This window comes from Stigmatopora nigra, chromosome 21, assembly GCF_051989575.1.
Source record: "Stigmatopora nigra isolate UIUO_SnigA chromosome 21, RoL_Snig_1.1, whole genome shotgun sequence".
NCBI classification, from domain to species: Eukaryota; Metazoa; Chordata; class Actinopteri; order Syngnathiformes; family Syngnathidae; genus Stigmatopora; species Stigmatopora nigra.
This window is the reverse complement of record NC_135528.1, coordinates 9589011-9609467: the sequence shown is the minus strand read 5'-3', so window position 1 is coordinate 9609467 and position 20457 is coordinate 9589011. Positions and strand designations below refer to the sequence as shown.

General features: G+C 55.7%; 4 protein-coding genes across 7 annotated transcripts; all 4 read right to left on the bottom strand.

The window, feature by feature from the left end:
- Positions 1-1223: 1223 nt before the first annotated feature.
- ndufs5 (NADH:ubiquinone oxidoreductase subunit S5) lies at positions 1224-2553 on the bottom strand. The gene is made up of 3 exons (XM_077743127.1): positions 2430-2553; positions 1547-1766; positions 1224-1411 (listed from the first exon to the last, which is right to left on the bottom strand). Exons 2-3 carry the CDS (start codon positions 1760-1762, stop codon positions 1304-1306), a joined length of 324 nt encoding a protein of 107 aa, XP_077599253.1. The 5' UTR covers positions 1763-1766; positions 2430-2553; the 3' UTR covers positions 1224-1303.
- Positions 2554-2691: 138 nt separating this feature from the next.
- On the bottom strand, positions 2692-9056 carry rnf19b (ring finger protein 19B). 2 transcript variants are annotated; one of them, XM_077743123.1, is made up of 11 exons: positions 8743-9056; positions 6736-6793; positions 6020-6659; positions 5748-5941; positions 5530-5674; positions 5295-5457; positions 5089-5203; positions 4863-5003; positions 4566-4737; positions 4378-4500; positions 2692-4310 (listed from the first exon to the last, which is right to left on the bottom strand). In XM_077743123.1, exons 3-11 carry the CDS (start codon positions 6649-6651, stop codon positions 3953-3955), a joined length of 2043 nt encoding a protein of 680 aa, XP_077599249.1. In that variant the 5' UTR covers positions 6652-6659; positions 6736-6793; positions 8743-9056; the 3' UTR covers positions 2692-3952. The 2 variants fall into 2 exon arrangements, with proteins under 2 accessions (XP_077599249.1, XP_077599250.1); XM_077743124.1 differs by having other exon boundaries at positions 6020-6793; positions 8743-9054.
- Positions 9057-9545: 489 nt separating this feature from the next.
- ak2 (adenylate kinase 2) lies at positions 9546-11724 on the bottom strand. Its single transcript, XM_077743126.1, has 7 exons — positions 11518-11724; positions 10722-10856; positions 10538-10639; positions 10352-10446; positions 10197-10269; positions 9882-10098; positions 9546-9782 (listed from the first exon to the last, which is right to left on the bottom strand). Exons 1-7 carry the CDS (start codon positions 11614-11616, stop codon positions 9775-9777), a joined length of 729 nt encoding a protein of 242 aa, XP_077599252.1. The 5' UTR covers positions 11617-11724; the 3' UTR covers positions 9546-9774.
- A 343-nt stretch (positions 11725-12067) lies between these two features.
- LOC144214590 (zinc finger MYM-type protein 4-like) lies at positions 12068-20327 on the bottom strand. 3 transcript variants are annotated; one of them, XM_077743119.1, is made up of 27 exons: positions 20098-20327; positions 19064-19505; positions 18486-18959; positions 18121-18290; positions 17700-17944; positions 17460-17625; positions 17181-17384; positions 16940-17090; positions 16706-16821; positions 16437-16610; positions 16122-16272; positions 15879-16051; positions 15643-15790; positions 15490-15582; positions 15346-15417; positions 15233-15261; positions 14996-15149; positions 14809-14921; positions 14509-14716; positions 14307-14426; positions 14122-14225; positions 13870-14044; positions 13636-13787; positions 13437-13551; positions 12870-13341; positions 12489-12774; positions 12068-12277 (listed from the first exon to the last, which is right to left on the bottom strand). In XM_077743119.1, exons 1-26 carry the CDS (start codon positions 20158-20160, stop codon positions 12498-12500), a joined length of 4761 nt encoding a protein of 1586 aa, XP_077599245.1. In that variant the 5' UTR covers positions 20161-20327; the 3' UTR covers positions 12068-12277; positions 12489-12497. The 3 variants fall into 3 exon arrangements, with proteins under 3 accessions (XP_077599245.1, XP_077599247.1, XP_077599246.1); XM_077743121.1 differs by lacking the exon at positions 12068-12277 and having other exon boundaries at positions 12450-12774; positions 12870-13020; positions 13102-13341; XM_077743120.1 differs by lacking the exon at positions 12068-12277 and having other exon boundaries at positions 12450-12774; positions 15346-15411.
- Between the last annotated feature and the right edge of the window lie 130 nt (positions 20328-20457).

Sequence of the window (20457 nt, the reverse complement as noted above, 5' to 3'; positions counted from 1 at the left end):
AATGTCTGCGTACTACTGACACACTACAGAAAGGCTCTCACATTGTTTTTCCTCACATACACGTGCACACGTTGGGGATTTTATGTCAACCACTCCCTGTTTTGCTGACATATACAAGCCAAACGCTTTGACGTGGATCGGTGACGGAATATCATGCAAATAAGCCGCTATTCCCCCCAAATACGCCAGTAAATGTTCTGCTCTCATATACAAATGTCCTTTTCTGTCCATTTAGTAAGGAGACTGCCTTGACACCCATGATTGAAATACTCCACCTATTTTCTTGCCCATTTGAATGAGCTCATACAATAAAATATTCTTTTTTTAAACACTTTGGCACCGTGCTGAACACACTTTACTATTTGACTTTTTACTTACTGTGTCACAGTTCATTGGAATGATGTCATACATCTGACACAGTAGAAAACTTCTTCTGTGAAAAGTCACCTGTTGACAGTTGACATTTTTGCAACACATTATTCGTATTAACCTTTTTTTTTTTAACCAATCTTGGTGTGTACCATGTTATGTTAGTATACACTTGTACACTGGCGTGAATGGTGCTTCCGTCACAGACTGGAAAAGGTCAACAATCAAGTGGTTATTTGCCTACGGATCCCTAGATTTGGAGAGATTGTCGTAGCTGCAAAGGGACGAATGGACAAAGATGGAGACTCAGAGGGGGGTCGGTCTGCCCTTTTCGGGATAATCCCAAATCTGCCCCTCCGTCCTTCAGAGAAAGTGGCGTTCATCTGGATTAAATGAGGGTTTTAATTAAAACTCAACTAACACGTGGTGCGCTTGCCGTTGTCAATCAATTACAGGGACGACAAGTGTGGGCGAGTGAGTGACAGAGCAAAAGCCTGTCTTCAAGGTTCAATCCCATTTTTGACCTCCAGGGGGCGCTTCTCTCGATGCAATGCTGAGACAATTGACATCATTTTCTTAAACGCTGCACACAAAAATCATCCAAAAAAAGTCAGGCTTCAAGATGAATCGGAATCTTTTTTCTTCAAATGTGGCTAAAAAGGAGCTAGGAAACACGGCTTTGTGGCGCCCTCTTGTGGCGTCGTCAAAAAGATCTGTTGTTCCGTTAGGCCGAGGATGTGTGAATTAGTAGTAGGACTGAGAACCTTATTTTACAGCTGATGATCATGTCAAATGACAATACTGTCAACCTGCATACGATCAAAACCACATTATTCAAAACAAAACTAAAGAAGTGTCGGTAGAAGCAATAACTTTTATTAGTAAGTGAGGATTTTTACTGTACACGACGACAAGGACAACGCAAGTAGGGTCTTCACGGTTTGGAGTCGTCGCCCTGGCCCGTGTGGTGGGGGGGTGGCGTGTACTTTCCCTCCTTTATCAGCTTGTCGCGCTGCTGACGAATGGCGTACAAACGCTGGTGCTGCTCCCACAGACAAGACAAGAGAAGGGAAGGATTGTCAACCAAAATCACAGCAATGGTCAATCTAGCTAGCCACACCAAGGCTTTGGGCCCCTCGCCTTGGAGTTCCATTGTTTCTAAGTGTATGCTAAATACCATCTTCTGCCGGTGCATGCACTCGTGGAAGTCCTCCATCTCCAGATGACACTCGCGCTTGGCCCGGGTCTGCCCGATGCCGTGGGCGCACTCGATCCACTCCTTCTCGAAGGCGTGGCAGCGCGCCGGGCGCCGGTTGGGCTGCGGCGCGCTCTGCACCAGCAGCCAGCCGTCCAAATTCAGGCCCAGACGGGACTGCAGGTCCACGAAGGGCATGGTTCTGCGTGACCGCAAAACCCAGAGTCAGCCACAAAAATGGTCGACTTGGGGAGGTTTCGGAGACAAAAGGGCAAACGCTTGCACATGTTGGCAAAATGTTTGAATTCATTAACGTCTGGTTAAATTCCGAGGAAAAAAACTACTATTACTTTTAAAAATACTATTAATTTTAGCTCTATGTTAGACACTACTGCACGGTTTTTTTTGTTATCAATTGCAAGTATAATAAATCAAAACGGTGACAGTGTTAATTTAGTTTTCATGTACACGATGAATAATTGTGTTAGGTTGACGAATCCCATCACGTGATCGGAAATGGGATGAAAAAGACGGGTGTTTTGGAGGGCTACGAAGACACAAAACTATTAACATCGACATTGTCCAAAGAAACATTACACCCACCAATAAATTAATAAATGTCCAAGGAATCGTATCGCTCCTCAAAATCAAGTGTTTGCCATAATCACGCGATATGTTAGCGCGCTATTGTGTTAGCACCCGAGCAAGTCAAGCAGTCGCCGTCAATGACATGTCGTGATATCGGCGATACTATCATTCTGTGGACGGCAGTTACATTATGTTCGCATCACAATATCCTTATGTTCAGAGACATTAAATGACCATGAATGTACTGGAGTAAAGACAATTAGTATAAAATGTTTACCGTGTGTTGTAGTTGGCGTCAGTTTAACCTTCCACCGGATGTGGAGTCTACGTCAAGCTTTGCGACAGTCGCGATGTAATGACGTAAAGTTAGAGAAAGTGTCGCAACGCAAACCGATAAAAATGTCTATCACAACAGGAGTTAAAAATTCGACGTTGAAGTATAAATTGACTTTATATACAGCATTCTGGAAAAAAAGGGGGGAACACTTAGATCAAAATGAATCAAGAGTTGAACTGTACATGATAGAATGACACTGTGCTCAGGTCAACATCAGTGTGTGTTTATTTCCCCCCACCAAAAATAAATCATTCACAGTCCTGCTTTGGCGACTTTGACAGTGACGGGAAGTCTACGAGCGGTTTAGTGATGCTGGAATATTGCTCAATCTATATTCCTTCCATCAAAATAAGTCCGTTGGACGCCCGGTCTGTCGGGCCTGTGGTACATTCAAGTGGTTTGTTACAGGCAGGCGGGCGAACAAAAACAGCAACAAGTGCAGCAAATGAAAGCAGCAGCCAAAGGCCAAAATGAGCCACGTCAACGAGAAGATTCCAGGCGGACATTTTTATAGGCCGGCGCAAATGCGGAGAAACAATTCAAGCCGGTGAGAACCATTAAGACGACGGCAGGCTAGGTAGGCGTTGGCCTCCGACGTCGCAATCAAAGGCATTCAAAGAAGGAAAAAAAATCCAAATACAAACGTTAGTGGAGGATGAAATTGGAGTGGCATCCGACATGAAGGCATCCCGGTGTGATTCCGTGTATGACTGAATGCCATTTAAAAAGGGCATGTTGAAGGAACTCTATTGGTGATTCCGAGTGTCCTCTAAATGACAAGGCAAGAAAAGTATGAGCAAAAGGCGTACGCCTTGGATTCCAATCCACATCCCCAAAATGAGGTTCACAACTTTTCAATTGTTGGGCGAAAAATGTCTGACGAGTCCCCTTTAAATGCAAACGTGATGATGCGTACAAAAAAAGCTCATTTTGGATAAAGTGCACAAGTGCGCATTCAAAACATTCAAACAAAAAGACACAAATATGGAATTGGGCCAACTTCATGTGTGTGCATCCACAATGGCGTACCGCCATCTTTGCTATGAGAAGGAAAAAGGCCAAAGTCCCAAAGGTCGTGTCGGATCTCGACATGCCGCCGGAACGGGAGAAGCAAACTAAAGGCGCCGTGGTTCGGGACGCGACGATCCTTGCTTGTCCCCTCCCCCTGTTTGGTGCCTTTCCCGCCCACTTGCGTGAAGCAGTCAGTCTCTCCGGTCTATGTCAGAGGTACAACTCTGACATTGAGGTGATTGTCAGCTGGCCAGTAAGCAGAATCCTTCCGCCAAAACAAAAACAAGTTTCTTGTGCGTTCGTTCCTGAGAGCTGATCTCTAGGGAAACAAAAGCCATTGGAGGATTGCTTTGTTCTTCACGACACATCATCCAGACAGGCCCGGTCGCCTTCGCTCCGATATCCGCTGGTGGTGTCTGAAATAAAAGGCCCAAAGGCTTTCCCACGGCCACTCACACGTAGAGGACGGCGTCGGCCCGGGCGGGGCCGCCCGTCCCCCGGGGCGAGTCGCACTCGTCCGACGTCAGCTCGGCGATGTCGTCCGACTGCGTGTCGGACATCTCCAGGTCGCTGCGGATGCTCTCGGGCCGGGCCAAGGTCACGTCCCCCGGCGGGCCGCCCGAGGCGCCGCCCCGCCTGGAGCTGCAGTCCAGGGGCTCCTCCTCCTCCTCCTCCTCTTCCTCCCCCGGATCCCCCTCCGCCGCCGCCGAAACGCCGGCCGTCCCCAGCGCCAGGTCCTCCTCGCTGGTCAGGCAGAGGTGGCTGGGTTTGCTTTCGATGTCCACTTGGATTTCCAGGTTGGCGCGCTCCCTGGAGAGCGGGCCAAAGAAGTCAAAGTGGGGCCCCCCCCCCGACCAGCCAAGTCATCAAATAGTACCTATCGGGCGGCGCCTGAGACGAGACGATGGAGCCGGCCATCCCCCGCGTGCTGGCGCCGTCGCCGCCCGCCTCCTTCCGGGCCCACTCCTCCTCGGCCGAGTCCCCCGTCCGGACCTCGGGCCTGAAGGCGAAGTCTCGGCGTAAGGGGGGGGGGGCTCGGGTGCGCGCGCGGCCGGCGGTCCTCACCTGCCGAACTTGCCGCCGCCGGCCAGGGCGTCGGAGCGAGGCGTGTCGCCGACGGTGGGCGGCGCCCCCGAGAGGCCCTCGCTGGGGGAGGTGGTGCTCAGGCCGCTGACGGCGCCGTCCAGGCTGCTCTCGCCCGAGCTGGGCGACTTGAGAGCTCGCCACGCGTCCGCCACTGGGTCCGACACGAGACAGGACGAGGCAAATTCAGCAGCTACGTTTTTTTTTCGAGCTCGCCGGCACCAATTGAAGTATAATCCCGGCGGGCGGGCGAGCACACACCCCCCCCGCACCCCTCACCCGTGATGGGTCCGTCGTCCTCGTCGAAATCGATGCGGACTCCCCGGCCCTTCCCCCCGCTCACGCCGCAGCCACCTCCTCGGCACAGCGAGATGGGCACCACGCCGTAAACGTACGCCAGCATGATGGGCACGCCGATGCCTGAGGAAAAAAAGGGGGGGAGGTCTCGGCCAAAGTTTCCCGGGGTGGAACGGCTCCCCCGGGGCGGCCGGGGCGGCTTCCTCACCCACGCTGACGGCCGCGATGACGGGCGCGCTGAGCACGGACAAGGCCACGCCGCCGGTGATGGCCAAGTTGCGGCGGTGGCGGGGCGTCTTCTTCACTTGGTAGTGAGCGTGGATCTGCGGCACAGCAAAAGGAAATTGCCAGTGTGGCAATAGAAATAAAAAGAAAAAAAGTTTCTGTCTCTCTCTCTCTCTCTTTCTCACTCACCTTGCGTCCCACGTAGACGGGGATGCCGATGACCATGGCGGGGACGGCGATGCCGGCGATGAGCGTGATGCCCACGGGGGCGCCGATCAGCGTGCCCAGCTGCCACAGGATCTTCTTCTTCCGGCTCCACGGCTTCTTGCCCCAGAAGGTGCAGCCGGACGGACTGCGGGTGAGGGCGGTCGGATCGGGTGGGGCGGCGGGGGGCGGGCTTTCGGGGGGCGGCGGCCGGCTCTACCTGAGGTAGTGCAGGTCGGAGATTTCCTTCATGCACAGCCAGCAGAACTCGCAGCCGCACACGGCGCACGTCATGTGATTGCAGCTGCCGTCGTTCATCTTGATGATGTAGGCGCCGCAGCGCGGGCACGGCTTGATGTCGTCCGCTGAGACCCACCACACGGCTCAGTCTTATCTCCCCCCCCCAACAAAACCACCGGCACCTCCACCAGTTCTTACCGGGGGGCCCCTGCTCCTGGGTGCAGCTGGGCGAGTGCGTGTGCAGCGAGTGGGCCCGCTGGCGGCGGGCCGAGTCGCACGTCTGGTTGGGATGCCAGGCCTGCTTGCAGTGGTAGCAGAAGTCGGCGCCGCAGCTCTCGCGCCGACACAGCAGGCGGGGGCAGCTGGCGCAACCCGAGGCGATCACGGCGAACCTGTCCCACAAAAAGTAAAAACAATTCTGTGGTTTGGCCCGTCGGGGGGGTCAAAAGGTCAGACGGCGCGTCCCTTACCCGCAATCGGGCGCCGGACACCACCTGCAGTCGGGGTCGGAGGCCAGGCAGCGGCGGAGCAGGAACTCCTCGTACTTGTCCAGCAGGGCGCGGTCGTCCAGGATGCGGGCCACCTGGCGGGGCGCCATGCGCTCGGCGCACTCGGGGCAGCTGAGCTGCACGCGGCTCTCCGTGATCTCGATGCGCAGGTACTGACGCAGGCAGCACAGGCACGAGCGGTGGCCGCAGCCCAGCAGCTCCGGCAGACCTTCCGCCGGCTGACGCACCAGGCACAGGGGGCACTCCAGCCACTCTCCGTCTCCCGGGGGGGGCGGGCCGGAGGGGGGGGCCGGGTCCGAGGGGGGGGCCGGGCCCGAGGGGGCGGCCGGCCCGGAGGGGGCGCCGTCCTGGCCGCGTGGCGCCACGTCAGAGGCGGTCGACGCTAAAAGCTGTTCCCGCTGATGCTCCCGTTGTTGCTGTGGCGCCGGCGCCAGGGATGGCGGAGCGGCCCCTCCTATGGCCGCCCGGGAAGCCCGCTTTCCTCCAAAGAGGCTGCGGAAGGAGATCCGGCGCTTTCCCGCCGCCCGGCACTTTGGAGCGGGGACGCCGCTCAGCGAAGAGCGCGGCGACTCCGAGTCTTTCTCCGATCCCATTTTTAGGCCTGACAAAAGTCCCCGTGGCGGACCGTTAGTCGCCAAAGAGCGGCAACATCTGGCCGCCCGGAGGATGTCTTTCACCGCGGCGGAGCCCCGAAAAGGCGGTCGCTTGGGCCTGGCCGACGGCCGCCGTCCGTCTCTGTGAGGAGAAAAAGGAAGTTACAGCGCACGCCCACGCAGCGTCAGACTTCCCGCCTGAGCCGCGACCCCGTTTCCCCGCAGGACACGGCCCACATTCACGCAGTGACTAGCAGAAGCCACGTCACCACGCCACAAACCACGTACAGTTCCCTTGTATTTAACGTTAGATTTCAAAAGGGAAAATTGCCCGCAATTAGAACCTCAATTAGAGGCGTGACGCCATCCCGTGGCGTATTTGGGGTGGGAAGCCAGCGTCTTCCTTCCACTTCACGCGGCGGCGCCGGAGCCGTTGCCGGGGCAACACCGGCGACCCGCCAGCCAAACGGCGGGCGGCGCTCTGTGCGACGCGGCCACTTAAGCGGGCGCGTAGACAAAGCGCCACATTAACGCCACGTGAAAAACAACATGCTATACAAGGTGTTGTCCAGCTGTTGAGTGGAGCGCGCACATATTTGGATTTTTGGCGTGTACGCTTTGGCTCGCTGGCGTCTCCAACCCTATTTTTTTTTTTATCATCCATGTTGTTTTTTGTTCCATGGAAGAAGCGACTATTGACTGAAAATAGATAGTGAACTGATATACAATACTGCAGAGCAGAGGTGGCGCATATCATAAATGTACAATTGATACGAACTGAAGCAAAACAATGACATCATTGTTATTACTTGGAAAAATGTACTTTTTTTATACTTCTTAAAGGTCGGCGTAACACAAAGGCAAAATAGACCAACGGGCCGAATGCCGTCAAAACAACTGTGAAGGTTGACGTGATTCTATCGGAGCGACAATGGCCAATAAGAGTTATGACGCTCACTTTGAAATCATATGCCAATGTTGTGTGTGTGTGTGTGTGCGGCAGATGGGTGGAAACAGCCTGAGATTTCGGCTCGCACACACACTTGAACACACACTTGAACACACTTTGTTCCACACACTTGTCCTCCTCCCACTCCTCGGCTGCTCTATTGAACAAGCACAAACGTGCTTATCTAATGGAATACAGCAGCCCCGAATGAAAGCCGTAAACAGGCTTATTGCCATTGTTTTGTGGCACATCTGGTCTTCTTGGCCTTTGGAGGATTTTCCAGACGCTCTTCAAGTGGGTCACCGCAAAAAAAGCCCGCTTGTTTCAATAAATGATTCAGGTGTTTTCTGCAGGCCGCAGCCAAAAGAAATGCCATGCAATGGCTCCTCAACCGGGACATCGAAAGTACGAGAGACATCCTGACGACGTGTAACGTGAAGCGTGCGATAGCGGGAACCCGAGGCGCCTCCACGCGAGGTCACGCTTGGGTGTCTGGGACAGGGGGGAAAAAATCCTTTGGAAGCATAAACAAAGCGTGTTTGCTTCCTAGCAACCCATCCGATTGTTCAAAATCCTCATTTCTAGACTCGTATCTGGAGTCGGGCCCAAAAATCAGCTGGCTCGGATCTCTACACGTCAGTGTCGCTAATGTACAGTGACATCCCAATTGTCCCGAAGCTTGGCTCGAGAGCCACATACGGCTCTCTGCAAATCTGCGGTGAAGAATTTGGAGACATTTTGCTCTTTAAAGGTGGTGGGAGATGGCACACCTTTTCGTGTATTTTGGCGTTTCAATTCAGAAAATGGTTCCATTTGGGGGAGGAAAAAATGGTTTAAGGCTCCAAAAGCTTTCCCAGCCCTGCTTTTAGAAGCTTTTCGACTGCGACAGGCAGGAAATGGGCCGATTTCTTCTGTCTGCCCGGCTATCCGTCAGGGAGAGACACGTCGAGGCACGAACCGCCGACAAGGCGTTTAGCTCCCGTTTGCTATGCTAGCGTGTGCCGTGCCGTTCCGTGCCGTTCCGTGCTGTGCCACGCGCGCCCACCGACGCATGACTCGGGTTTACCATTCGAGTCTTTAAAAAAGATAATAAGGTAGATGTAGACGGGTAAACCACCCCCGGAAAAAAAGGCTTGACTTACCTAGCAGCGTTGAGCCCCCTCGACGGCGTCTCTCCCGGGCTTCCTCCTCCGTCCTCCTCCTCCTCCTCCACCTTCTTTTTCTTCCTTCTTTTGCTGCTCCGACGCTTGACAACAACGCGAGTCCGTCTGCCCGTCGGAGACTGCCGGTGGCCTGAAAATAAAAAAAAATGCTCTCGGTGAACGAGCGCAGTGCTTTGGCTCTGCGGTGAAGTTCGGTTCGGTTTGGTGTGGTGAGCTGTAGCCGCGGCTGGAGCTCTCCCCCGGCTGCCGCGTGACGTCAAGGAGGAAAGCCCCGGCCAGTGACGTCGAGGCGTTGACCTCACACAAATCACCGCGCCCTGCCCTGCCCCGCCCCGCCCCTCAAGCGCAGCTTTTACGGGGGAAATAAATAAAGAGTATCATTTTATCGCCCGCCTTTTCACCGCAAGCCATGTATGCAAAGCTGACATGAGTTCAGTGGCCATAAAATGACAAGAGTTTCACTTTCAAATTGACGCAAGCACTTTAGGGGAAAAAGTGAACTGAATTAGTACTATGAGGTACAAAGGTCCAGGGAAAGCAGAGTGGCATTTTGACAACAGAAAAAAAATATGTACTAACTTAAAGTTGGCCATGCAGTACTATTAGCAATAAACCAGTGATAAAGGACTCGATGTCACCGCCCTATTATCAATACGTCCTATTGGATGGCTATATTAATTAAAGAATGTGCTTGGAGACCATGGTGTGAAAAAGTATCAAGTGAAAACTAAACAAAAAGGACAAATACAACCGTAGTAGAAAAAAAGACAAACAGAAACGTATTAGAAAAAAAAAAGAGGTTTAATGAAAGAACAAGCACAGGGAATGATGAAGAAGTGGCTTGCCTCGCTGGGAATTGGCGGCACCCTGCATCAAAGAGCATTTGTTGGCCGCCAGGGAGACATTTTCAAAGAGACGTTTCTATTCTTTCATCCTGCTAAACAAGCACCATTCCATCCGCCTGCCTGTCTTTCCTCCCCACTTTGCCTCCAGCCCTTCGTGTCACCGCATTCAAGTGGCTAAAAGGAAAAACAAAGACATTAGGCGACGTGTTTGTTTAGTTTAAAGCCGGTCGGCAGGCAGGGAATTTGGAAAGCCATGGGACGGGGAAACTTTACAGGCGGCGCGGGCCGGGGAGGCTCGGGCGGCGCTGAACGTGGCCAGGATGGAAGCAAAGACCACGTCGGGGCTCTGGGCGGCGTCCACGGCCGCGTGGAGACCCTTGGCGCCGTAGTATTGGACCAGGGGCGCCGTCTGCCGGTGGTAGGCGTCCAAGCGCGAGCGCAGCGTGGTCTCGTTGTCGTCGCTGCGGCGGATCAGGGGCTCGCCGGTCACCTGGGCGCCGCAAACAAAAGCGGGGAGGGGGGGGGGGATCAACGGCCTGGCTTTTCCGCGCTCCACGCAGGGAGGGAAACGCTGGGCTCCTTCCTTACGTCATCTTTCATGGCCTCTTTGGGTGGGTTGAACTCCACGTGGTAGGAACGCCCGCTGGGTTGATGAATCAGTCTGCCACATACAAAAAGATGGGGGGGGAGGGGGAAATTGCACCAATGCGTTCCAAGGCCAAGAAAAGGGGGGCTCGGCGTACCTGCCGCAGATCCGGCGCACCAGCAGGGAATCGTCCACGGCAAACTCCACCACCGAGTCCAGCCGCTCGCGTCGCTTCTCCAGCAGCTCGTCCAACTGAGAGGAGAAAAAAGGCGCCAAGTCGGATGCCGGCCGCCAGGCGAAAAGGACGGACACGCCGCCGCCGCCGCCGCCGAGCGATCCCGACCAGTTCGGCTTGCTTGACCGTGCGGGGGAATCCGTCCAATAAGAAGCCGTTCTGGCAAGGCGGCGTCTCCAGGTTCTTCTCGATGAGCTCCACCACCATCTCGTCACTCACCTGAAGCCCAGGAAATGGATGACTCCGGGCCACGGAGAGGAAAACAAAAAGGGGAAGAAGGGGGGGGGGAAAGGCCACTCGCCAGCTTCCCGGCGTCCATGGTCTGCTTGAGCTTCTTTCCCAGGTCGGAGCCCGAGGCCACCATGGCCCTCAGCATGTCCCCCGTGGCCAGGTGACACACGCAGTAGCGCTCGGCCAGTCGGGGGGCCTGCGGGGAGAAACAATCCAATTGTGGCTGGGGAAGTATTTGAAGAATGACCTGCTGAAGCATCGCTTTGTCTTTTTCTAGCCTTTCCACATACCGCCGGTGTGTATTTTCCCATAAGACTTTGTGCTTGTGCAAGTTTCCAGCTGAGGCAATTCGAGTTGCGTTCAATGGCGACTTGGTAAACAAGACGACCCTCTGAGATTAACTTGCTAGCGCTGTAGAGCTGTAAAGAATTTTCTAACACAAAGTTTTGATAACAAGAACAAAATGTGCTCGTTTGTCGTGGTGGGAAAAATATTTTGCAACTGTGAGAAAGAATGGGGGGCGGGGGGCTCAGTTAAAACCGGATATTCACGCCATTGTAACACTTAAACCACTGACAAAAATATATATATATTTAGACGACGTTAAAATATATCCCCCCCGAAATTTGAAGTAGTCTTGGGACTTCATTCCGTTAAGAAAACTAGGGACGTGAACGACTCGGTTAGTGAGCCAACTTTACGACCCAAATACTCTGTTAAAAGCGAAACGTGCCCCCGCTTTAGCAAAGTTGTGGCATTTCCGAATTAGCATTAGCCAGCGGCTAAAACTCCAGGTAGTGTACCACGCGTCCAAACTAGCCGCGGCAAGCTAACGCTAGCCACTGCGCCCCGCTCACCTGTGTCCCCTTGCCGGCACCGGGCGGCCCGAGAAGAATGGCTCGGATTCCTTGGTGAACGTCGGCCATTGCCTCTTTGAGCTGCGTGCTGGGAGCCATGGGCGACGGGAGACGGGTGACAGAGCAGCAGAAAAGAAACTTTGTCCAAAGTCTGCCAGTCGTCAAACGAGCCAGCTGACAGCAAGGAAGGAACGCGCTTCGTTTTCCATTGGCTGAAACGCCAGAGAACACCGCCCTCTCGATAACTGGACGTTTCCAATTGGTGCTTGGTGTCATCTGTCAACGATTCCGTGCGTTCATTGGTTGCGAGTCTGGATTTGACACATTTCGAGTGATACCTTTTCCTCGGGAAATGTAACCCTTTCGGGGATAGTCGTAATGTAGTCACTACGGTGGATAGATTAGGTCATTCAGGCCATGAGTTTGTGTCAAGTTTGTTGGTCAGTAAGACTAGTGAGACCTATTGACATACCTGTCAACTTGTACGTTTTGGACGTATTTCATACGTTTTTTACCATTTCAAATCATGTACACAAATGCAATTCAATGATTCATGACAGGCCCACTTGGTTTGATTTATTTTTTTAAAAATGGAGCTCGATACAAAATGCCGTGAGGGAATACATGAACGGATAGAGTAGAATAGTTGGATTTGTACAAATGAAATTGCGGACAAGGTGCCTTCTTCGGTTTTTAAACGGACTTTCAAAGGTTGTTTCCAGAGCACATGGAATTACTGAAAAGCGGGCCTGAAAAACAGCTGGAAAAGGAATTAAGACAATAGAAAAAAAGTGGACTGTTTAATCTCATTGATTGACATTAATCGGACCTTGAGGAGACATAATACATTCTCGAGAGAAAAAACTAACAAAAAGATGGAAATCCAAATGCGACTCCTTCCACTCAGAACAGAGTCCCCCCCCCCCCCCCCCCCCCCCCCTCGAGCCAGGCGGCCAAGTAAAAATTCGAACCTTCAACGGTCACGGCCATTCAAAGTCGTCATCGTCGTTCTCGTCGTTGTCGACGGCCACCGAGGCGTACTCGTCCTTGTCGTCCTCGTCTTCCTCGTCTTGGGGGAGGAAGGGGCGGCGCTTGAGGGCCACCTGCAGCTGGCGCACGGCCAGGATGCGGGTCAGCATGGCCTCCTTGGTGTCCTCGTCCAGCGGCGTGGCCGAGAACCACAGGGGGCTGTTGGGCACGCAGCAGCGCTCCGGCAGGAGGTAGAACACGTCGGCGCGCTGCTTGACCGTGTCCGAGCTGGACGGAGACAAAAGAAAAGATCAGTCGGGGGGGGAGGGGGGGTTTGGGGCCCTTCTTGGCAAAGCCTTTGTCTCTCTCTTTCTCTCCCTTACCACTTGGACAGGTAAAACTCGTAGAGGCGCACGGGACAGCGCAGAGGATTCTCCGTGTTCTCCTTCATCTCCAGGATCTTCTCCTCTCGGGTCTCTCGCTCGTCTCCCTCCGCCTCCCTCCGCCTCTTGGCCGCCGGAACTCCGTCTGCGTCTGAAGCCCCGAGCCGTGAACAACCACGGCCGGACGGAGGGACGGCGGGGACAACATCCCCCCCCCTCTCCGACGACTCACCTTCGCCGGGATCGATGGGCGGGTAAAAGCGCAGGAAGGTGGTCTTGACGTTGCCCTGGCCCGTCTTGGTGCAGCGCATGACGTGGGCAAAGGAGAGCTGGCGGTGCTGCTGGGGCGTGGCAAAGCCAAAGTTCTTGCAGAAGAAGAAGAGCAGCGTGTTGAGCAGCACGATGGGCGAGTACACGCCCAGCTGCTTGCACTCCCAAAGGAACTCCTCCTCCACCCGCGTGTGGACGTAACCTGCCGGGGGGAGAGCCGGGGGCCGAGTTCTTCAAAAAAAAAAGGGGAGGTGGGAGAGGGAATCCGACCTGGCGAGGAAGAAGGCGTGGACTCACCGCTGGCCGTGAGGGAGGGCTGGAAGCCTTTCAGCATGTCCGTGAACTCGTTGGAGAACTTGCCGTAGAAGCTGTCCGTGAATATGTTCTCCACGCGCCCGTTCTCAAAGAGGTGCTGCCAGGGAGAGCCCGCCAGGTCAGTTTGGGGGGCGGGCTTTAAGGCTTAAGGGGGAAGGCGGCGAGGCGGCGAGGCTCTTACCTGCTGGATGCCCAGGCACAGGTAAAAGAGGCTGTCTGCTTTGTAGGGCTCGCCACAGGGCCGCTTGACCTCGCGGATGAAGTGACACAGGCCGTAGCTCACCTCCGCCGAGTTGCAGGCCAGGATGTCTTCTTTCAGCACCAGGTGGCGCACTGCGGAAAACAGTGTGTCAAGGGTTAGCCTTTTTTTTTTTTATAAGGGGTGGGCTCGAATTTTTTCTCTCCAAAAACTCGCTTCCAATCCGCGGCGGCGGCTCCACGTCGGGCTGAGCGTCCCTCCAGCGGATCCATCGCTTCCAGGCGTCCACGCCGTACTCGCTCTTCAGCGCCAGCACGCCGGGGAGGGCGTTCTTGCCGGCCGACCCTCTCTTGGCGGACGCCTCGGCGCTCTTGCCCGCCTTTTTGCGACCCTGAGACCACGTGGGGAGTGGGGATTTGACCGCAGAGATTTCCAGGCGGCGCCGACGCCGCCGCCGCCGCCACCTACCCTGGACTCTCGGACTTTCCTGGACGCCTGGCGCTTTCTGGAACTGGAGCGCACGGGACTCGGCGGCGATGCCTCCCGCTGCCGGGCCATCTTCTCCAGGACTTCTGTGGGTGGACGGAGACGCGTCAGCCGAAGGGACGGCCCGCGACGGACCCCCAAAACTCCCCCCCCCCCGGGAACCTCACCGACGGGGAAGTCGCTTTCGACGTCCAGGATGGCCTCGGGGACGTTGGGGTCGTCCCAGCTGTTGAGCAGGCTGGCCAGGTCGCCCGTGTCTAAGTCGTCGGCGTAGCTGCTGATCCCGTCTGTGGGGGGGAAGCGAGCGGTGGTCACCCGGCGCCAAATAAGTCATTCTATCTTTGCAAATAGAAGACATAGATAGGCCACCTCCCGCGGTGGCGGCGGCGGCGGCATCGGCGGTTCCCGGCCGCGTCTCCGCCTCTTTGTCCCCGTTGGTCTCCGACACCATCTCGGCCATGAGGACCAGTTCGGCCTCCAGGGGGTCTTGCGGGAATTTTTCCTTGATCTTCTTGATGGTGTCCACGATGCGGTCGGCGTTGTCCATGGCCACGGGCAGGAACATGGGCACGGGGAGCTGAGGGAGGGAGGGAGGGAGGGAACGGGCCAGAGACAGACGGACGGTCAGGAAGCGCAGGCGGCGGAGGCGGGTGCGCGTCGTTGACCTACGGGCAGGGGGACGCCCATGGGCTTGGGGGTCCACTGGCTGTACATGTTCATGGGGACGGGGACGTAGACCGGCACGGGGATGGGCACGATCATCACCTTGGGGATGGACAATTCTGGGGGGGGGAACAAAACCAAAAAGCCGTCAATGAGCGCCATGCTGAGTTTGATCCACGGCCGGCCAGCTCACCCGTCTGCGACTCCACGTCGGCCGTCTGCGTCCGACACGAGACGCCCTTGTTTTGCACCAGCGGCTTACACAGCAGCGCCTTGTTCTTCACCGATTTGGAAGAGTTGCCGGCGGATCCGTACGTCTTTTTGGCCGGACTGTCGTTGACGAAGATCTGGCCGCGGGAGAAGATAAAAAAAAAAAAAACGTTCAGGTGAACCGCTCCAGCGAGATAAGTCAGCGAGGTCCGCCGCTCACCACGTCGGAGTCCGTCGAGTCGGCGGCACCTGCGTAAAGCAAAAAAAAAAAGTCAAGGATCCCAATTGAAAGGCATAGAAGAGCCAGTAAAGCCGCCAGGGCCAGCGCCTGACCTTTGCCTTTGAGCGTGGAGGCCACGGATTCCTCTCTTCCTCGCCTCCTTCGCCTGCTCGCCGGCTCTGCAACTTTGCCACACGGAGCGCGGTCATTTCCCCCAACGCCACAGGTGGGCGGTCGGGGACTGGACGGGGCCGTACTTTGCTTGACGGGCTTGTCGGCGGATGCGGCGGACGCTGCAGAGGAGGCCGTGTCCGCCAGGGAGACCACGTTGGCGATGACGGGCGAGTCCGCTGTGACAGAGGGTCGGGTTAGGCTAAGCCCAAACCGGGCGGCCTTTGGGGGCGTCCCACCTTGCGGGAAGACGTCGCCCTGCGTCTTGACCTGCAGGTTGCAGTAGCGCAGCAAGCAGGGCAGGTCGCAGAAGTTGCGGACTTCTCCCAGCAGGATCAGACTGTGCTTCAGCTTGCCTTTGCGTCCGCACGAGGCGCACTTGGCCACCTGGTGGTGGGGGGAGGGCGAGAAAAAGGCAACCCGGTCTAGTCCAGTCCAATCCAGGCCATGCTCCATCTCCCACGGCGACACTCACGTGGCAGAAAAGCATGGTGTAGTTGGAGCGGCAGTCCTCGGAGCAGAACTCTTCGTTGGATTCGCCGTAGAGGGTCTTCTCCAGGTTTTTGGAAACGCACTGGCAGTACGAGCAGGACTTGCAGTGCTTGCCCCAGCGCGCGTCCAGGTCGTGCTCGTACAGCAGTTTGCAGCCTTGCGGGGCGGGTGGCAGGTGAAACAGGCTGGCCAACATTTGCCCGAGCCAAAGCCACCAAAGACTCACCGTGGCTGCAGAAGGAGCAGTCCTTGCCGTTGATGCGCTCGACCTCTCGGCTGATCTTGTCCTGCTTGCAGTACTCGCACTTGGCGCTGACGTTTTTGCTGGTCTTGAACTCCAGGGCGCAGCTCCAGCCGCACACAAATACCACTTTGTCCTGAACAAAAAAAAAAAAAAAAAAAGAGCGGTCCTTCTTAAATTGGCATCAATTTAAGAATTCATCTCAATCTGGAATGACATTTGCTTGGACAAATTGAGCGAGACGCTTTCAAATCAACGGCACCGAAATACAACGGGGATAAAAGGCGTCGTCCTCTCGACCTTGACGTGAATGACGTCGGGCTTGAAGGACATGGTGCGGGCGCACTGGGCGCAGCTGAGCGTGGGGGCGGCGCCCTGCGGCAGCGGTTGCGGCTCGTTGCCGTGATCGGCGCCGGCCGCCCTGGACAGCTTGGGGTAGACCGTCCCTTGCTTCTGCTTCACCTTGAACTTCTCCTGCGGAGCGGAGGCACAGCCCGTCGGGCTCGGCCCACCACAACGCCCGCCCGCCCGCTCGCCCGGCCGGGGTCGACGCGCGACAGACCGACTACCTGGAAGGTCATGACGCACGACAGCGAGCAAAAGTTCCTGATGGAGGTGTCGGACATGGCCAGGTGGTACGCCGGCAGGGCGTTCTTGCCGCAGTTCTCGCAGCTCATTTGGGCGCCTGTTGGACGGCCATGGCAAGGGTGGAGGAGGCGGGCCAAGAGGCGGGCCAAGAGGCGGGCCAAGAGGCGGGCCAAGAGGCGGACCAAAAGGAGGAGCTCCCCATCCCTCCCGCTTACCCGAGGAAGTGACGCTCTGGACCGTGTGCGCCATGATGCAGCTGCTGCTGCAGAAGAGGCTCACCGAGTCGTCGCTGCTCTTATTGTGGATCATGTCGGCCAGCGGGCGCGGCGAGCGGCACATGGTGCACGACAGGGTGATCTTCGTTTTCTGTTGGCCCCCCCAAGCCAAAAAAAAAAGGCTTGACGGACCGTGGCTGCCGGGGTGGCGGGGCGCGGATAGAAAGACAAAAAGGCCCACCTTCTTGTAGTTGATGAGACAGCTGACGTTGCAGAGCGTCTTGCTGCTGCCCTCCATCTTCAGCAGCAGCGGCTTGACGGGGCAGCTGGCGTCGCAGTTGGCGCAGCCCGCCATGGTCAGCCGGTGGGTGGCGCGGAAGGAGGTGAAGCAGGCGTCGCTGCACATGCCGTGGTTGGTGCCGCTCAGGGGGACTTCGTGCTTGTTCTGCAGGGCGGGGGGGACAGCATCAGATCAAAACGGACACACACCCCCCGGAATAACGGCAACCGCGGCGCTCACCATGCCAATTTTGCCACACACGCTGCACTGCGACTGCGGCTTGACGTCGGCCGACCTGGCCTTTTTGCTGACGTTGAAGGCGCTCAGGCACATCTCGCTGCAGAAGTCTCGGGTGGCGCCGTCGGCATCCGGGGCCTGGATCACGTCCTGGGGGCGAAAGATGCGCCTGTCGGACGCACACAGTGTTGGGAAAGGGCGGCGATGGCACCGGTGGCCGGCGCCACCGCCTTCTCGGCTCACTTTTGACAACGGTGGCAACTCTTGGTGTTTCTGGACGAGCCGAGCGACGACGTGAGGCAGTTGGCGGAGCAGAAGAGCGCCGCGGAGCCTTTGCGCTGGTACGCCGTCTGGCCCTTGAGCAGCCCCATCCGACAGTGGGCGCACGACATGTTGACGCCGGACGACGCTCCCCGGGCGCCCCGGGGCCGCCTGGCCTCGCCCTCCGGAGACACCGAGTACACCGAGTCGATCTGCAGGTCCTCCTCCTGTGGGCGGACGGTCAAAAATAATGTGCGATTGCTTTTTTTTTTTTGGAACATAAAACGTAAAAAGACTGACTGACTGTTTTTAATGATTCTTTTAAGATATGTTGAAAAGTTCAGTTGGCCTCAAGCTGTAGTTTCTCTCCATTCTCGATAGGGGGCGACAGAGAGTGACTCACCTTGGCGAAAAAGGGCTCGTCTTTGACGTAGGGGAGCCCGCTCAAGAAGGCCTGCTCGTATTCCTCGTCCATGGGCTCGTCTTTGACTTTGATGAGCGGCGGCGAAGACGAGGACGAAGAACTGGACCCCGAGGGCATCCGTTTCCCGTTGGTCATGTCGGAGGCGGGACCTCAAAGGAAGCAAAATCAAAGATGCTCAAACATGGCGCCAGCCAGTTTGCTCACGTAGCCATGTCGCTTCAATGCACTTGAAGACATTTTGTTTAAAAAGACTAATAATAAATGTACAGAGGATTAAAGAATGCCGTTTCTGGACGAAATGGCTTCCGAAAGACGAGAAAGAAAGAAAGTGGCGTCGGGCTCACTTTTGGCAATTCTACTTCTGGAACGAGTGGCATAGAAAGGTGCTTTCTCCTCTTTCTCCTCCTCCTTGGCTTCATTTTTCTCTTCTTTCTGCTCCTCCTCCTCGATCTTGTCTCCTTCCTCTTTATTATTGTCTCCGGCTTGTTTTTGGGGCCCCTCTTCTATCGCCTCCACGTTGCCTTCGTCATCCCGCTTCTCTTTGGCCTCTTCTTTTTGGTGCCCCGCTAGCTCTTTTTTCTCATCTCCTGGCGACTCTTTTTTCTTTTCTTTTGACTCCTCTTTCTCTCCATGTGACTCTTTTTTCTCTTCTACTTTTGCCTCCCGTTTGTCTCCTTCTTGTGACTCCTTTGCGTCTCGTGTCGCCGCCTCCTTTGACTCAGCTCTGGCGTCTACTTTTGCCTCCTCTTTCTTTGGGCCCACTTTGGTGTCCGAGCCGGCGCTCGCAGCGGCAATTTTGACCCCGTCGTCCTCGAACACTGAAAAGACATCGACATCAAAATCCCGTGAGCTACCGCGTCGCCACAGCATTTTTGAACATCGCTGGAAGTATCCTTTTCCCTCCCATGGGCGTTAGCCTTACCTCCGCCCGCGAAGCCGTCTTCGGTGCTCATCTGCGCTTCCTGTTCCTGCTGATCCACGGTGCCAATGTCCATCACCTCGTCCAGATTGAAGTAGGCGCCGTGGGCGCCCTCCTGGGAATCCGGGCGCTTGGCCGCCGGCGCGGCGCCACCGCCGGCTTTCTCCTGGGAATCCGAAGGCTTGGGCGGCGCGGGAGCGTCGGCGGCGTCAATGGCGGCGGCCTCCTCCTCCTCGTCCAGCTCGTCCTCGTCTTTTTCGCTGGGCGGGCCCCCTTCCTCGGTCTCGTCTTCCGAGTGGGACGGTGAGGCGTTCAGGGCCTCCATGCGACACGGGACCAGCGGCGACGTCAACTCCTCTTTGCCTTCGCCCTGGTCGGTTTCCATGGGCGTCGGGGGGGAGCTCTCGGCGGCCAATGGCGCCACGGCGCCCGGCTTTTCCGTTTCCTGCGCAAAATGAATGAATGAATGATCATATTGACCTTCTCATCAATGACGTGTAATTACACCTAGTCTACTATACCTCCTTGGGTTATTACCAGCTACATTTGATTGGCAGAGTGTCATGAGACTGTAGTCTGCAGTTGGATGTTAAAATGTCGGGTAACTTACCTTTTAAACCGTGAGCGAAACCTCGGTACGAGAGAACGATAGTTCAGGTAAAAACTGTAAAAACAGTCCACTTTCATGAAGGAGGCATTTGCAAAAATGCCACAAAGGTTGCCCCGAATTTGAATGAAAAGAAGCGCTCCGTGCAGCTTGAACCTCTGACAAATTGCACGCTATTGTATTCGAATTATCGATTGGCGGCGGCCAGCGGGACTAGCTTTGCACATGCTACGCTAACGCTAGCATTCTGCTCAAGGTGTACGCTTTGGGGGGAGTTAGCGCGAGAATCTCAGCGCGGCTGGGTCTGGGATTGCAAACATAAAGGTAAAAAGGGCACGCGAGGACACAAAGCAATGCATTGGCCGCAAAATGCCTGCATTTTATCGGGTTATCGGTCACGAGAAATGGCGTGCAGGAGGTCGGCTATTACCATAAATCGCACTTCATCAGTGGCCGGATGTTGACGTCCGTCGCCAGTTTCCAAGGCCTCCATAGTCGCCGCGAATGCAGAACAGTCAACGTGTGCATATAAAGGCGAATTGCCACCCTCAATTGGTTTCCATGTAAAAAGGGGAGCAACAAATCACAACCAATGGACCATCCTACGACGATGTTTTACGCTTGTCTAGTATGGATAGGCTTCTTCGCTTCTTTTTTTTCCCTAACTGCATTGCTTGGTACGCCCTCCAGCGGACGAGTCGGACATTGCAGAAGCACCTGTAGCCTGCTTCTTTTTCTTTCTTTAGTCGATATAGGTATAGGTAATAAGGTGGCTAAATTGTGCACGTCA

What these genes read in the sequence shown, in the direction of transcription:
- rnf19b (XM_077743123.1), bottom strand. Translation starts at nt 6,651, where the DNA reads ATGGGATCGGAGAAAGACTCGGAGTCGCCGCGCTCTTCGCTGAGCGGC. An exon ending in TGTCCGGCGCCCGATTGCGG is followed by an intron (nt 5,942 to 6,019) that starts GTAAGGGACGCG and finishes TTTGTGGGACAG; the next exon opens with GTTCGCCGTGATCGCCTCGG. An exon ending in CCGTCTACGTGGGACGCAAG is followed by an intron (nt 5,204 to 5,294) that starts GTGAGTGAGAAA and finishes GCTGTGCCGCAG; the next exon opens with ATCCACGCTCACTACCAAGT.
- ak2 (XM_077743126.1), bottom strand. Translation starts at nt 11,616, where the DNA reads ATGGCTCCCAGCACGCAGCTCAAAGAGGCAATGGCCGACGTTCACCAA. An exon ending in GTGCCGGCAAGGGGACACAG is followed by an intron (nt 10,857 to 11,517) that starts GTGAGCGGGGCG and finishes TTCTCCCCGCAG; the next exon opens with GCCCCCCGACTGGCCGAGCG. An exon ending in GTGCGCCGGATCTGCGGCAG is followed by an intron (nt 10,270 to 10,351) that starts GTACGCCGAGCC and finishes TGTATGTGGCAG; the next exon opens with ACTGATTCATCAACCCAGCG.
- LOC144214590 (XM_077743119.1), bottom strand. Translation starts at nt 20,160, where the DNA reads ATGGAGGCCTTGGAAACTGGCGACGGACGTCAACATCCGGCCACTGAT. An exon ending in CCATGGGCGTCCCCCTGCCC is followed by an intron (nt 14,717 to 14,808) that starts GTAGGTCAACGA and finishes TCCCTCCCTCAG; the next exon opens with CTCCCCGTGCCCATGTTCCT. An exon ending in CGAAAGCGACTTCCCCGTCG is followed by an intron (nt 14,226 to 14,306) that starts GTGAGGTTCCCG and finishes GTCCACCCACAG; the next exon opens with AAGTCCTGGAGAAGATGGCC.
- ndufs5 (XM_077743127.1), bottom strand. Translation starts at nt 1,762, where the DNA reads ATGCCCTTCGTGGACCTGCAGTCCCGTCTGGGCCTGAATTTGGACGGC. An exon ending in GCATGCACCGGCAGAAGATG is followed by an intron (nt 1,412 to 1,546) that starts GTATTTAGCATA and finishes CTGTGGGAGCAG; the next exon opens with CACCAGCGTTTGTACGCCAT.